The following is an 11,470-nucleotide window of genomic DNA, read 5'->3' on the forward strand; positions in this document are numbered from 1 at the left end:
TCTTTTTTTGGCAAATGGTCACGAACTTTGAAAAAAAACTATAAGCATCAAATATTTGCAAGATAGTTATCAATGCTTCTTTGTGCAATTTTAAAAATTAAGCTCAAACTTTAGAAGATTTATTTATATTTTTATTGTTATCTAACAATTTATCTAGGTATATTTCTTTCAGCTTTTTAACCCTTTAAATTCATTTGCACAATCCTCAGTCAAGAATAATAGAATGTATAGTGGCGAGTCTTGGCTGGCATGAATCTAAATTATTATTATCTATTTTGCCATGGTTCTTTTTTTTGAGAAGACCTCGGTTTATGAATAATAGCCAAAAACCTGTCAAGTATAAATAACTCAAGGACCAACACAGATCTGTACGTCCACCTACTTTAGTTTCTAAATTCGGATTTTCTCAGTCTTTGGTTCTTACGGACGAACATATAAATATATTAGATTATTATTTTTTATTAAAAGGTGACTAAAAGGTAAACAAAAATTGCTTTTAATGTGTTGCCAAAATAATTTGCTTAAACATTTTGATACTGAGTGGGTTGAAAAAGAAAGTAATTTGCTTTAAAAAGAAGGATATAGAAATAAAGTATTAAAGATTGTGAATGCTTAAAGCTCCAATATAAATTAATAATTAATTTATGTGTGCATTTAAGCAAATATTACTTCCTTACACCAATATTATTGAAATAAAATAATGATAATAGAGCGGATGAGCTCCTACATTATTGTGAGAAAGTCTCTGAAAATCCCCCCCCCCCCCTTAGTCCTCTTCTTTTGTATCTCCGGTCTTTATATTTACATTCTTTCCCTTTACTTCCCACTCTCCTAAAAATGTGTGGGAGGAATCATAACTCTTCCCCTTCCCTAGTGCTTTATTCATAACAACTCAGGTAATTCTCCCACCCCTCCCTCCCCCCAGAATAATTTGTACCCCTCCCCCTCTCCTTTCTCAGGTACTTCACCATTGAATATATTGAATCCAGTTGAGTTTAGTTTAGTTTCACTATGGCCGACTCTTTACATACCTCTCTATCTCTTCTTTCTTCCTCGTATCCATATTAACTCTCTCTTCCCTACCCCCATCCCACTCTCTACTGACACAACGATCAGCTGCTTGACTTGACTGAATATAAGTGTGTGTGTGTATGCCTCACTACTTTACACCACTCTTCTACACTTCTGTTTTAAAATTATTTTATGAAGTTCTTCTCGTGCAGTCATGATAGTTAGCACCAATCTTTACAGTGTCATATCCTTAGCATGCGCGAGTTCATGTGTGTGAGTGTGTATGACAAGCTTTTTGTGAGGGGTAAAAATATGCACATACAGAAGATAGCCGTTGACCGCGCCTCTTCTTTACGCGCTTTTTGGGTGCGATCATCTCGTCCTTGGTTATCTCTGCTGGATAGCGCCCATTATTCTTATTATTATATGTATATTATATACCCCCTTTAGTATCATCTTCAAATTCCAACCTTCGTGGCTGAAATAAGCATGTCGCTAAATTGTGAAAAAAGTGTTAAAAAAAATCAGATACTCTTCGATAAATAAATGTGAATTTGGGTGATAAGAATCTGAACTAATATTTTATTTTCAGATTAAAATGGGGTGTATGTAGACTGTAGACTCTTAGATTATTTAAAATTTTTAAAACCAAAAAAAAACTTTACAATGTTTCCACGGAGACATAGGTCTCTGTTGTGCAAGGCGAGTGATTTTTTTACATTATATTTGAACCTAAACATGATATCTTAATAAGAAGACTAAAAAAATTAATTGGAAATATAAATACTGAACATGCATTTAATACTTATTAATTCAATAAACTTTGAATTATTTATTAATATAACCCATAATTTATCAAACCAACATAAAAATATAATAATATGATAAATGGATAAAATATTATGCTATTAATCTTGAATAGGTAGTACTACTAAAAATTACATTCTTTTCCAAAAATGTTTTTAGCAGATACAACAAGTTAGTCTCTCGTTTCGTAGAAAGGGGAGTATTCACTAACTGGAACAAGTGATATTATGCCATATTATGATATTATTCTGAAATTGAAAAAATATATGAATTAGCAAAAGATAACAAAATTATCAGTACCAACATCTTCAACTCGCTACACCAGTAGAAAATGAAGATTAACAAGCCAAGTATCAAGTATAAGTACCTTCAGCAGAATCAGCATTGATGACAAGTTTTTCCATGTTTCTGTCATATATATCAAATGAAAGAACAACCTTAAATTCTACTTTATTTTTACCTATTAAAAATGTTAAACTTAATTAGACATAAAGCACACAAATGTATGTAATATACCTACCATTTTGTTCATACAAATATAGGCATATATGTAATAGGTATAAATCTAATGAATAAACATACCTACGCATTCTTCTCTCATTATGAATTAAGAGGTTTAAGTTCAAATATAATGTAACCAATCTTGTTCAGGTGCTCGTATGTGTACCATTGCTGTGGCTTATAGCTATCATGCTCTTCTACACAGACAGAAAGGTTGACCAGCCGCACGTGAACGGCGCTGAAAAGCTTGTCCAGGACGCACCGGCGGCCCAGGTTATCGTGCCCTCCGAGACGCGGAAAAGTTCGTCGTCCAGTGAAAAAGGCGGCGCCGACCGTAAAGCGGAGATGGGCGTGCTAATTCCGCCACACGATCCCAACGGCCCCGGCGAGCTGGGGAAACCGGTGAAAATTGATAACCCAGACAAAGAGACTAAACGCAAAATTGACGAGGGTTGGAAAAATAATGCATTCAACCAGTATGTAAGTGATATGATTTCAGTGCACAGATCTCTGCCTGACCCAAGAGACGAATGGTGTAAAGCTGACAACAGGTTTCTGCCTAACCTGCCAACAACCAGTGTAGTAGTGTGCTTCCATAACGAGGCATGGTCAGTGCTTCTCAGAACAGTTCATTCCATTCTTGATAGATCTCCACAGCATTTACTTGATGAGATTATCCTTGTGGACGATGCCTCCACAATGGACCATTTAAAAGAGCAGCTGGATAATTATGTTGCTGATTATCCGCAAGTAAGAGTGATACGCGCCCCCGAGAGGGTGGGACTTATACGTGCCAGATTGATGGGAGCCAAGTATGTGAAGGCCCCTGTTGTAACTTTCCTTGACTCTCACTGTGAGTGTACCACAGGCTGGCTGGAGCCCCTGCTAGACAGGATCGCCAGAAATAATACCAATGTTGTGTGTCCTGTGATTGATGTTATTAATGATGAAACATTGGAATATCATTATAGAGACTCTGGTGGTGTTAATGTAGGTGGCTTCGATTGGAATTTACAGTTCAACTGGCATGCAGTGCCGGACAAAGAAAAGAGACGCCATTCCAACACGGCGGAAGCTGTTCGGAGCCCAACCATGGCGGGTGGCCTGTTCTCTATAGACAAAAACTTTTTTGAAAAGTTAGGTACCTATGATTCTGGCTTTGATATCTGGGGAGGTGAGAATCTGGAGCTGTCATTTAAAACCTGGATGTGTGGAGGTACCCTGGAGATTGTTCCCTGCTCCCATGTCGGACATATTTTCAGAAAACGGTCTCCGTACAAATGGAGGTCTGGAGTTAATGTGCTGCGTAGAAACTCCATCCGTCTGGCTGAAGTATGGCTTGACGATTATAAAAAGTATTACTATGATCGAATCGGCCATGATTTAGGAGATTTTGGTGATGTATCGAGCCGTAAGAAGCTAAGAAGTGATTTGCAGTGCAAATCTTTTAAATGGTACCTAGATAATGTTTACCCAGAGCTATTTATACCTGGCGAAGCCGTGGCCTCCGGTGAGATTAGAAACCCCTGGTCAGTACAGTGTGTCGACTCTCCTGCCAAGCGCGAGGACATGCACAAACAGGTCGGGCTGTGGCCCTGCCACAACCAGGGCGGCAACCAGTACTGGATGTTGTCGAAGACCGGAGAAATCCGGCGGGACGAATCCTGCCTGGATTATGCCGGAGCTGGAGTCATCCTGTACCCGTGCCATGGCTCTAAGGGCAACCAATACTGGATCTACGACCACGACACGGAGTCGCTGCGCCACGGAAGCTCCAAGCTGTGCCTCACCATCAACGCCAGCAAGGACAAGCTTACCATGGAGGCCTGCACGGAGGAGAATGTGCGGCAACGATGGAGATTTCAGAATTTCGACGCGTCCAAGCTATAGCATCAGATATTCAGTCAGCTCAATCTTTGGTAGTGGAACAACTTTGTAATTCACAAAATGATAATATGATTGCTCATAAAATGTTAAGGCATCGCAAAATAATGGTTTTCACTAAAAAAAGAAATATTTTGTTTTAATCGCTTTTCTATGCTCTAAAAATGTAAATTTTTCTATATATTATCAACAACTTTGCTTATGATTTCATTTTTCATTCTTAATACCTATTGAAGACTTGAAGAATTTCTGTAAGATAAAGGTAAGATGCATTTTTTTTAGCATTTTTAGTAATGATACCTGCAAGAAATTTATCAATAATGTTATTTAATTAATTTTGAGAATCAAATTGCCTTGTATTAGTTATTCTTAATCGCATAAAAAAAATATTTTATCAGAAATTACACATAGGTACTTACCTAACAAATTATTTTCCATGTCTTCTTTTACTTCAAAAGAATTATTTCTGATAAATATTTGAATCTACAAGAATACCTACCTAATAAAATAATTTGTATTGCCATGAGATGAAGTCAAAATACATTTTTATTATCCAGCTGATTTCACCTTCAGGCGATCTAGTCAGCATATCAAATTTTATATTCAATATCAGAGGTGCTTCATTGTCCCAGGACAGAGACACATCCTCTTAATAACAAATAGTAGAACAGGACAAAGAATTAGGCATAATATAAAAAGAAATCATTATTTTACTCCCAATTTAATCAGCTGAAACTATCTTTAATCTTTACTTAATCTTATTCTCTGTTCTGTTCTAATATTTAAATTATATTGAATATGTCTCTGTTCTTGGATATCTTTTCAAAAAAATTATATCAAATAAATGAGTCATATTGGATAGGTTTTAATCATAAATATGTCAAAAATGACTGCCAAAATTTTGAAATTCTAATGGACAGGTTAAAAAAGGCGACAATAAGTTTTAGTTTTATTTCTACCTTATCCTTAATTTTAGAGCCTTTATTTAACCTTAAAACACAAAGTATTTAAGACAATACTTTAATAAATGTACTACCTATACTTTAAAAAATACCTATTCTATATTATATTTGATATATAAAACCTTATTAGTTAGAAACCTGAATTAGATAAATTCAAAGAAAACGCTCTACATCCCATTTACATTATGTAAATCCTTAAAAGCATGATATTGAACATTATCGGATTTTAGACGCCGGCCGGTAAAACCTGCATTTGTGATTATTTTCTAGAGCCTTACACCTTATGACCTAGCTTTAACTATTTTTTTCACCTACACTATCTTTTCCTTTTTTTTATGATTTTAGGGATTTATTTTTTGTAATTTTTATAGTTTTTCCTAATTTACCTGTTTTAAAAGAACAGTACTTTTGTCCGTCTTATATTCATTCTTTGTACAGTGTGTTATTTTTTTATTTGGAATTTGATTCCAGCATTTTTTATTTTTATATTATCTACTCTACATGCCTATTTTATTCTATGCCATTTTGTATTATTATTTTGCATCAAAATTTTTTTCTTGAAGTGATATAGATTTTGTATTTAGCCAATTTTAACAATCCACTTTTTTTTATTTTTTTTTTAACATTGATTGGTTTTTATGTTTGTTTTATTGTGATATTGTAAAATATTATTATTTAGTCTTTATTGCTGATTGTATAATAATAGGCATTTTAAGCATTTATCCTAATTTAATTTTCATCTATACCTAATAATTACAGAGTAAAATATCTCTTTTGCCTAATTATTTAAATAATCTTTACAATTATAAAATGCTACAGAAGAATTTGAAATTAGAACAATAATTTTTTCTTTAAATGTAACATGGATTAAGTTGCATAATGCCGGAATGCTATTATAAAAATTTTAAGTATTGTTCTTTGTTCAATTAAGTGTAAAAGCCACAGAAGATGTACGTGTTGGTGGCGAAAATTAAATATTTGCCAACACAGTTTTTCTTATTATCATTTATTATTAGAAAGCTAGATTTTTATCAAATTTCCTACTTATGGATCCGCCCCTAGCCTTCAGGAGCTTTTTTTCCCCAACCACCTAGACTAAACAACTAAGATTTAAGCTTAAAGATAAAAAATTGGATCGGTAACACTTTTTCGGGAACATTTCTCTTAAATAGTTGTCCTATAAGCTATCTTTCCTCAAAAAGGGTTAAAACCTGCTGATGACAAAATTAATCTTCCATTAATAGGGTTTTGTGTGATCTTAGGAAAAGATCGACACACTGAAATAAACTTAATTTATTTTGTCATTTAAAGCAAACAAATGTTTCCTTTTTTTCATTTATTTTTCTCAATCTTTCAAAGATAATTTTTATAAAATCATCCTTATAAATGATGAAAAATGCCAAGTCTCGCCAAGATGTACACAAATGTTATTTTGAAAACTGAAATTGAGACACAATAGCTGTTTTAACCATTTCCTGGTTACAAATGGATATAGTAATAAGTTTTATCAAGCCAGGGTTGCGAGATCATCAACGACAGCAGTGAAAGTTTAAAAACAAATTAATACTTTATAAATATAGAAAAAAATATATTTTATGCAAATGGGGAGATTTTATTTATTTGAATCAAACCTAAAATAAAAGATTTTATATAAAAAAAAAGGTTTCTTGCCAATAGTATTTTGGATTAGTTATAGGATGACACATTTGTCCATCCCACTTCTTTTATTAGTATATAAACGTGGATAATGTCAATGAGAGACACTGGTACCTAAAGTTTTAAGTTTTATTACCACGTTATCTAATTCGTTTGCTAGAAATCTTTAAAAACTTTTATTGATTGGTTTTAACTAGTAGTGTCTTATTTTCAACCAATAAGTTTAAATTATAAAAAGGGTAGTAATTAGAGATCAATTTATCGTCAATTGTCTTATCCCTTAAGACGGAATAATAAATATTAAAAGAGGAAACTTTTTGCTTTTATCCCTGATATCTAGGGTAAGTAAGGGGTACTTTTGGCAAGCTGCCAACAACTATTTCAAATATTTGTCCATTCATATGATAAGAGTACAGTTTGAACTACTTTTGTTATATCACCAATTACAATCATAGTAGTCTTAATATCAATTAATCATTTAAAAGTACATTTTGTAAGCTGTACAAATATTGAAAATGATTGTTACCTTTCTATTGGCATAGTTGGGTTTATTGAACATGAGCTGAACATTCCATTGTTTCTATGTTAAGCATTTTAACCTTGGCATACAAGTAAACCCAAACATTATTTTACTTCATTACCAATCTTTTATTTTTTCTGCCATTGTTTGATAAAATCATTACATTACTACTTCAAAGCGTTAATTATTTCATTGTGTTGTATTGTTATCAAACACATAAAGTGATATAATGTTTCTGCCGGCTATTTCATGAATTTTACTTTTTTCTTTTCATCTCTTGATTATTTTTTGCTTTAATCATCGTCATTTTTTGTCATTGAAAAAATATTTTAATGATTTTTTTGAGATTCAACCTTCTAAAATAAAGTGTCATTTCGTATTTTTTGGGACATAGCGTTTTAATGGGATGTTCCAGTAGGCCTGTATTTCTCTTTATACATATTATGAGATATTTAATTGACACCCCTCCCCCCACCAACCACCTTATGTCATTTAAATAAAATAAGCAAGCAATTATTAGTCTTAATATACTTTACAAATAGTTTAATTTGAAAATTCAAAACTAATTCCACCGTTTAATTTAAGTGCATTTGATAATTTATTAAGGGATATTTAACGAAAAGAAAAGCTATTTTGTCTGTAACTATTATATTTGCCGGTCAAAATTGGTAAAATACAAGTTTTATTAGACAGAAATATCTCATTTTAAAATCTAACGAAATTTACAAGCAGAAAAAATCATTATTACTTATTTCAAAGTAACATTAAGATTGTAATTATATCTTAACTGTTAAACAAATAAAAACAGTACAGCTACACACAATATTACATGTGTTGTAATAGGAAATTAAAATTTAATTTCATTATGGTTTCTAAACTGGTTATTAACACGCTAACTTCTTCAAATAAGAAATATAAAATCTTAATTTTTAGGGTTTTTTTTATTTTAAAAATTCTAAAGAGTTATAACTTATCTTTTTTCTATCTAGTTTTAAAATGTTCCTCTCGTGTTTAAAAATCAAATTATTTTAATAATATTCTTAATCTTAACTTAATTCCCGTAAAATCATAAAATGCAAGCGGCAATCCAAAAAAATGCAAAAATGTAGAGAAGAAAAAAAAACTGGTGGATAATCTCACGGAAAAATTGTTTACAATTTGATGGAATGCAAAAAAAATTGTGTTGGTATAATTGTATAGAGCGCACATTGTTATGACTATTCAACCTTGGTTCTTATAACCATATGCCATTTCTTTACAGATGTCACTTCAAAATAACAAAAATTCTTAATAGCAAAATACTTGAATACTGATTTCAAACACATTATATAGTTAGTTAGCCGCAATGCACAAATTTACCCAAAATGTTAAACTTTTTAGGGAGAAAACAGCTTTTTTTCATACGTTAAAATCTTAAAGTTTTGGTTACTTGATTTGTCAATTTCTTTAGCTATATATTAGATCGTTGTTTTGGTAGATTTTCAATAAGACAAGTGCCTTTAGTGTACGCCAAGAGAAATCAAAATTAATATGTTTTTATGCATAATATCATAAATGTATTTTATATTATTTTAGAAATATTAACATCATTAAATAAATTGCTGTAATTTTGTAATTTGAAAGGGAAAAAATATTTGTTTTAACATCACACATTTATGCTAATATGACAGGGTCCCACATGTAGTTCTAAAGAAATCAAATAATATTTAATATTCAAACTTTCTAGCCATATTGTCAATTATGAAAATTTCATTTTCAACCAATCATACTTCGCAACAATTTAACGGTTAATGTTCCGTGGCGTAGCTACTATTTAATTAAACCACAATGAAAATTAGGTATTGTTAATAGTTTTATTTTTAATTTTTACTTTATTTTTGTTTTGCTACGTAACCTATACTCAATGTGGTTCTTGTTTTAATAAATTCAATTAGGCGTAAGATCCGCCTCATTTTTGGTGATGAAATTTCAATTAAGATTTTTTGATCAAATTCTGAAGAAGGATCTTAAGAATTGCATTATATTAGATGCGGTCATTATTTAATGGAAATCAAATTTGATAAAATGATATCTCATTCTTTGCAAAATTATATTTGCTAAATTTTCGCAAGAGTGGCTTATTGTACGGGGGAATAAGGGTTGTTGGAAAAGGTGTTTAGTAGGAATTTTTCCATTAAAATAATTAAAATAAAATCTCATAATAGTATACCTAACTTTTTTTCGTGAATTATTCAAACTGTACTTTTTAAAAGACACAATAGATAAGTTATCATATCCTACCATAAGCGCATGTCAATTGAATTTTTTTATGACTGCCTTCTCCTTTTTCTCCCCCTCAAGTATTCACAACCCCCCTGGCAAAACCCTGTTTTTGAAATTTCTTCAGTAAAGTGTTCGCGTAAATTTCATTGTTCCTTTTTACCTGATCAACCTAATTTTCAAAATATATTTCAAATTTTCCTATTCTAAAAGACAGAAGGTAGATATTTCATTTTAAATAAGACATTATTTAAAAAAAAAACTTTTCATTAATTTAATTTCAAATTCTTTTGATGCTTTTTATGTTTTTATAGATTATTTACTAAATTTTATATCTTGCCTAACAGCAACAAATTTTGCATTTATTATGTTTTTATCTTAAAATAATTGTAAAAAAATCAAGCTGATGTATTAATACAAAAAGTCACAACTTATTATTTATTAAAAATTTCTATTATTAGAGAAAAATGAATTGTATATCATGATTATTAGTTTAAATATCTTTGTATTAAGATAAATATTTTATAATTATTCTTCTCTATTATTGACTCTATAGTATTGTAGTTTATTGTCTCCATACACACAACATAGATATATAGATTTATTTTTTTGGGGACATAAAACTCACATTTAGTGGATTTAATCGAATCAATAACTGGTATAAACTTTGTTAGACTACCAACGAAAATTTTGGTGAATTTGCCCCTCGGAAATGGCAAGAATTTGGCTTAAAAATAATGAATCATGATTCAAAGCGATTAAAATACCAAAATTTTGTCCTTATTCTCCATTTTTATTGTTTATTAGCGTGAGTAAATAACTTTAATTGCCTTTTTTCTTAACAAGTTTTTTTTTTAATTTGGTGTCTTAAATACTCCTAAAGTAATTATGAATAAAAAGGCGTAAGTTCAGACATCGAATTCTGTTTTTGGAAAGCAAAATCGGGCATTTTAAAGTATTTGTCGTGTGACTTGCCCTTCAGGGATTATGGATTATGTAATACAATTTTCTCGGATGTTTTTGTGACTAATGACCACGAATACCAAACAATTCTGGGGTAAAACACGTGATTTTATTTTCGTGTTTGTGGACAATCATTGCAAATAGATTATTCTCTACAGTTTAGGACAATTTTACATACAGCCAAAATTAAATAGATTCTATTTATAAAGAATTTGCTAAAGATAGAAATCAATTTAATTTCAATGCCATAATCTCTGAATTTCTACTCGCCTAGTAAACAACTCAACAAAAGGAATGTATAGTAGATATTCAAAAAGACATATTTTAAAATAAGAAATGGTAATGTTTATATTTATAGTTTGCATTTAAAGAAAGTGTAGATTAGATTTTGATTTATTCATAAGAGATACACTTGCATTTTTCCCAATTTTTTTTTTTAAAAGCTACTGATCCATAAGTCCATGATACTACTATACAGTTCTGGCTAAAGGAAATATTTATGTTGTGTGTGTTTGGATACTTAATTCCGTACTTGTGATATCACTTAGCAGAATCCATCTGTTAATCAGTCAAACTATTAAGAGTTTAAGTCTGTATTCAATTTATTATTATTATCAATAACATTACAATTTACCATCCCCTGTAGTTAGTTATATTAGTAGGTAAAATTAAGAAAAATAAATTTTTATCCAATTCTTCTGATTTTGATATCTTTTTTTACAATTAAAATTAGGTTTGTAAAAGTACATTGTAAATTTTGTACGCGCCAGGGCATGATTTTATTTAAATTGTATACCTTGCAATTGTTGATAAGTAATTGCGTGTGCGTGTGCGTGTGTGTGTGTCTGAGTGTGTTTGTGTGCAAGTTTTAGAGCGATTTAATTGATAAGAAAAACCTGTTTCAGAG

General features: G+C 31.0%; 1 protein-coding gene across 4 annotated transcripts; it reads left to right on the forward strand.

The window, feature by feature from the left end:
• The first annotated feature begins 1,192 nt into the window (after nt 1–1,192).
• Nucleotides 1,193–11,469, forward strand: LOC145317271 (putative polypeptide N-acetylgalactosaminyltransferase 9). Of its 4 annotated transcripts, none has more exons than XR_013878956.1 (3): nt 1,193–1,713; nt 2,470–5,352; nt 5,537–11,469. XR_013878956.1 is itself a non-coding variant. In XM_080158276.1 (2 exons), the coding sequence occupies exons 1-2, from the start codon at nt 1,678–1,680 to the stop codon at nt 4,207–4,209; spliced, it is 1,776 nt and encodes a 591-aa protein (XP_080014402.1). In that variant the 5' UTR covers nt 1,193–1,677; the 3' UTR covers nt 4,210–11,469. The 4 variants fall into 4 exon arrangements, 1 of the variants encoding a protein (XP_080014402.1); XR_013878957.1 differs by having other exon boundaries at nt 2,470–4,465; nt 4,694–11,469; XR_013878958.1 differs by having other exon boundaries at nt 2,470–4,465; nt 4,761–11,469.
• Nucleotide 11,470: the final 1 nt, after the last annotated feature.

This window comes from Acartia tonsa, chromosome 4 (genome assembly GCF_053477335.1).
Source record: "Acartia tonsa isolate MP-2025a chromosome 4, ASM5347733v1, whole genome shotgun sequence".
NCBI classification, from domain to species: domain Eukaryota; kingdom Metazoa; phylum Arthropoda; class Copepoda; order Calanoida; family Acartiidae; genus Acartia; species Acartia tonsa.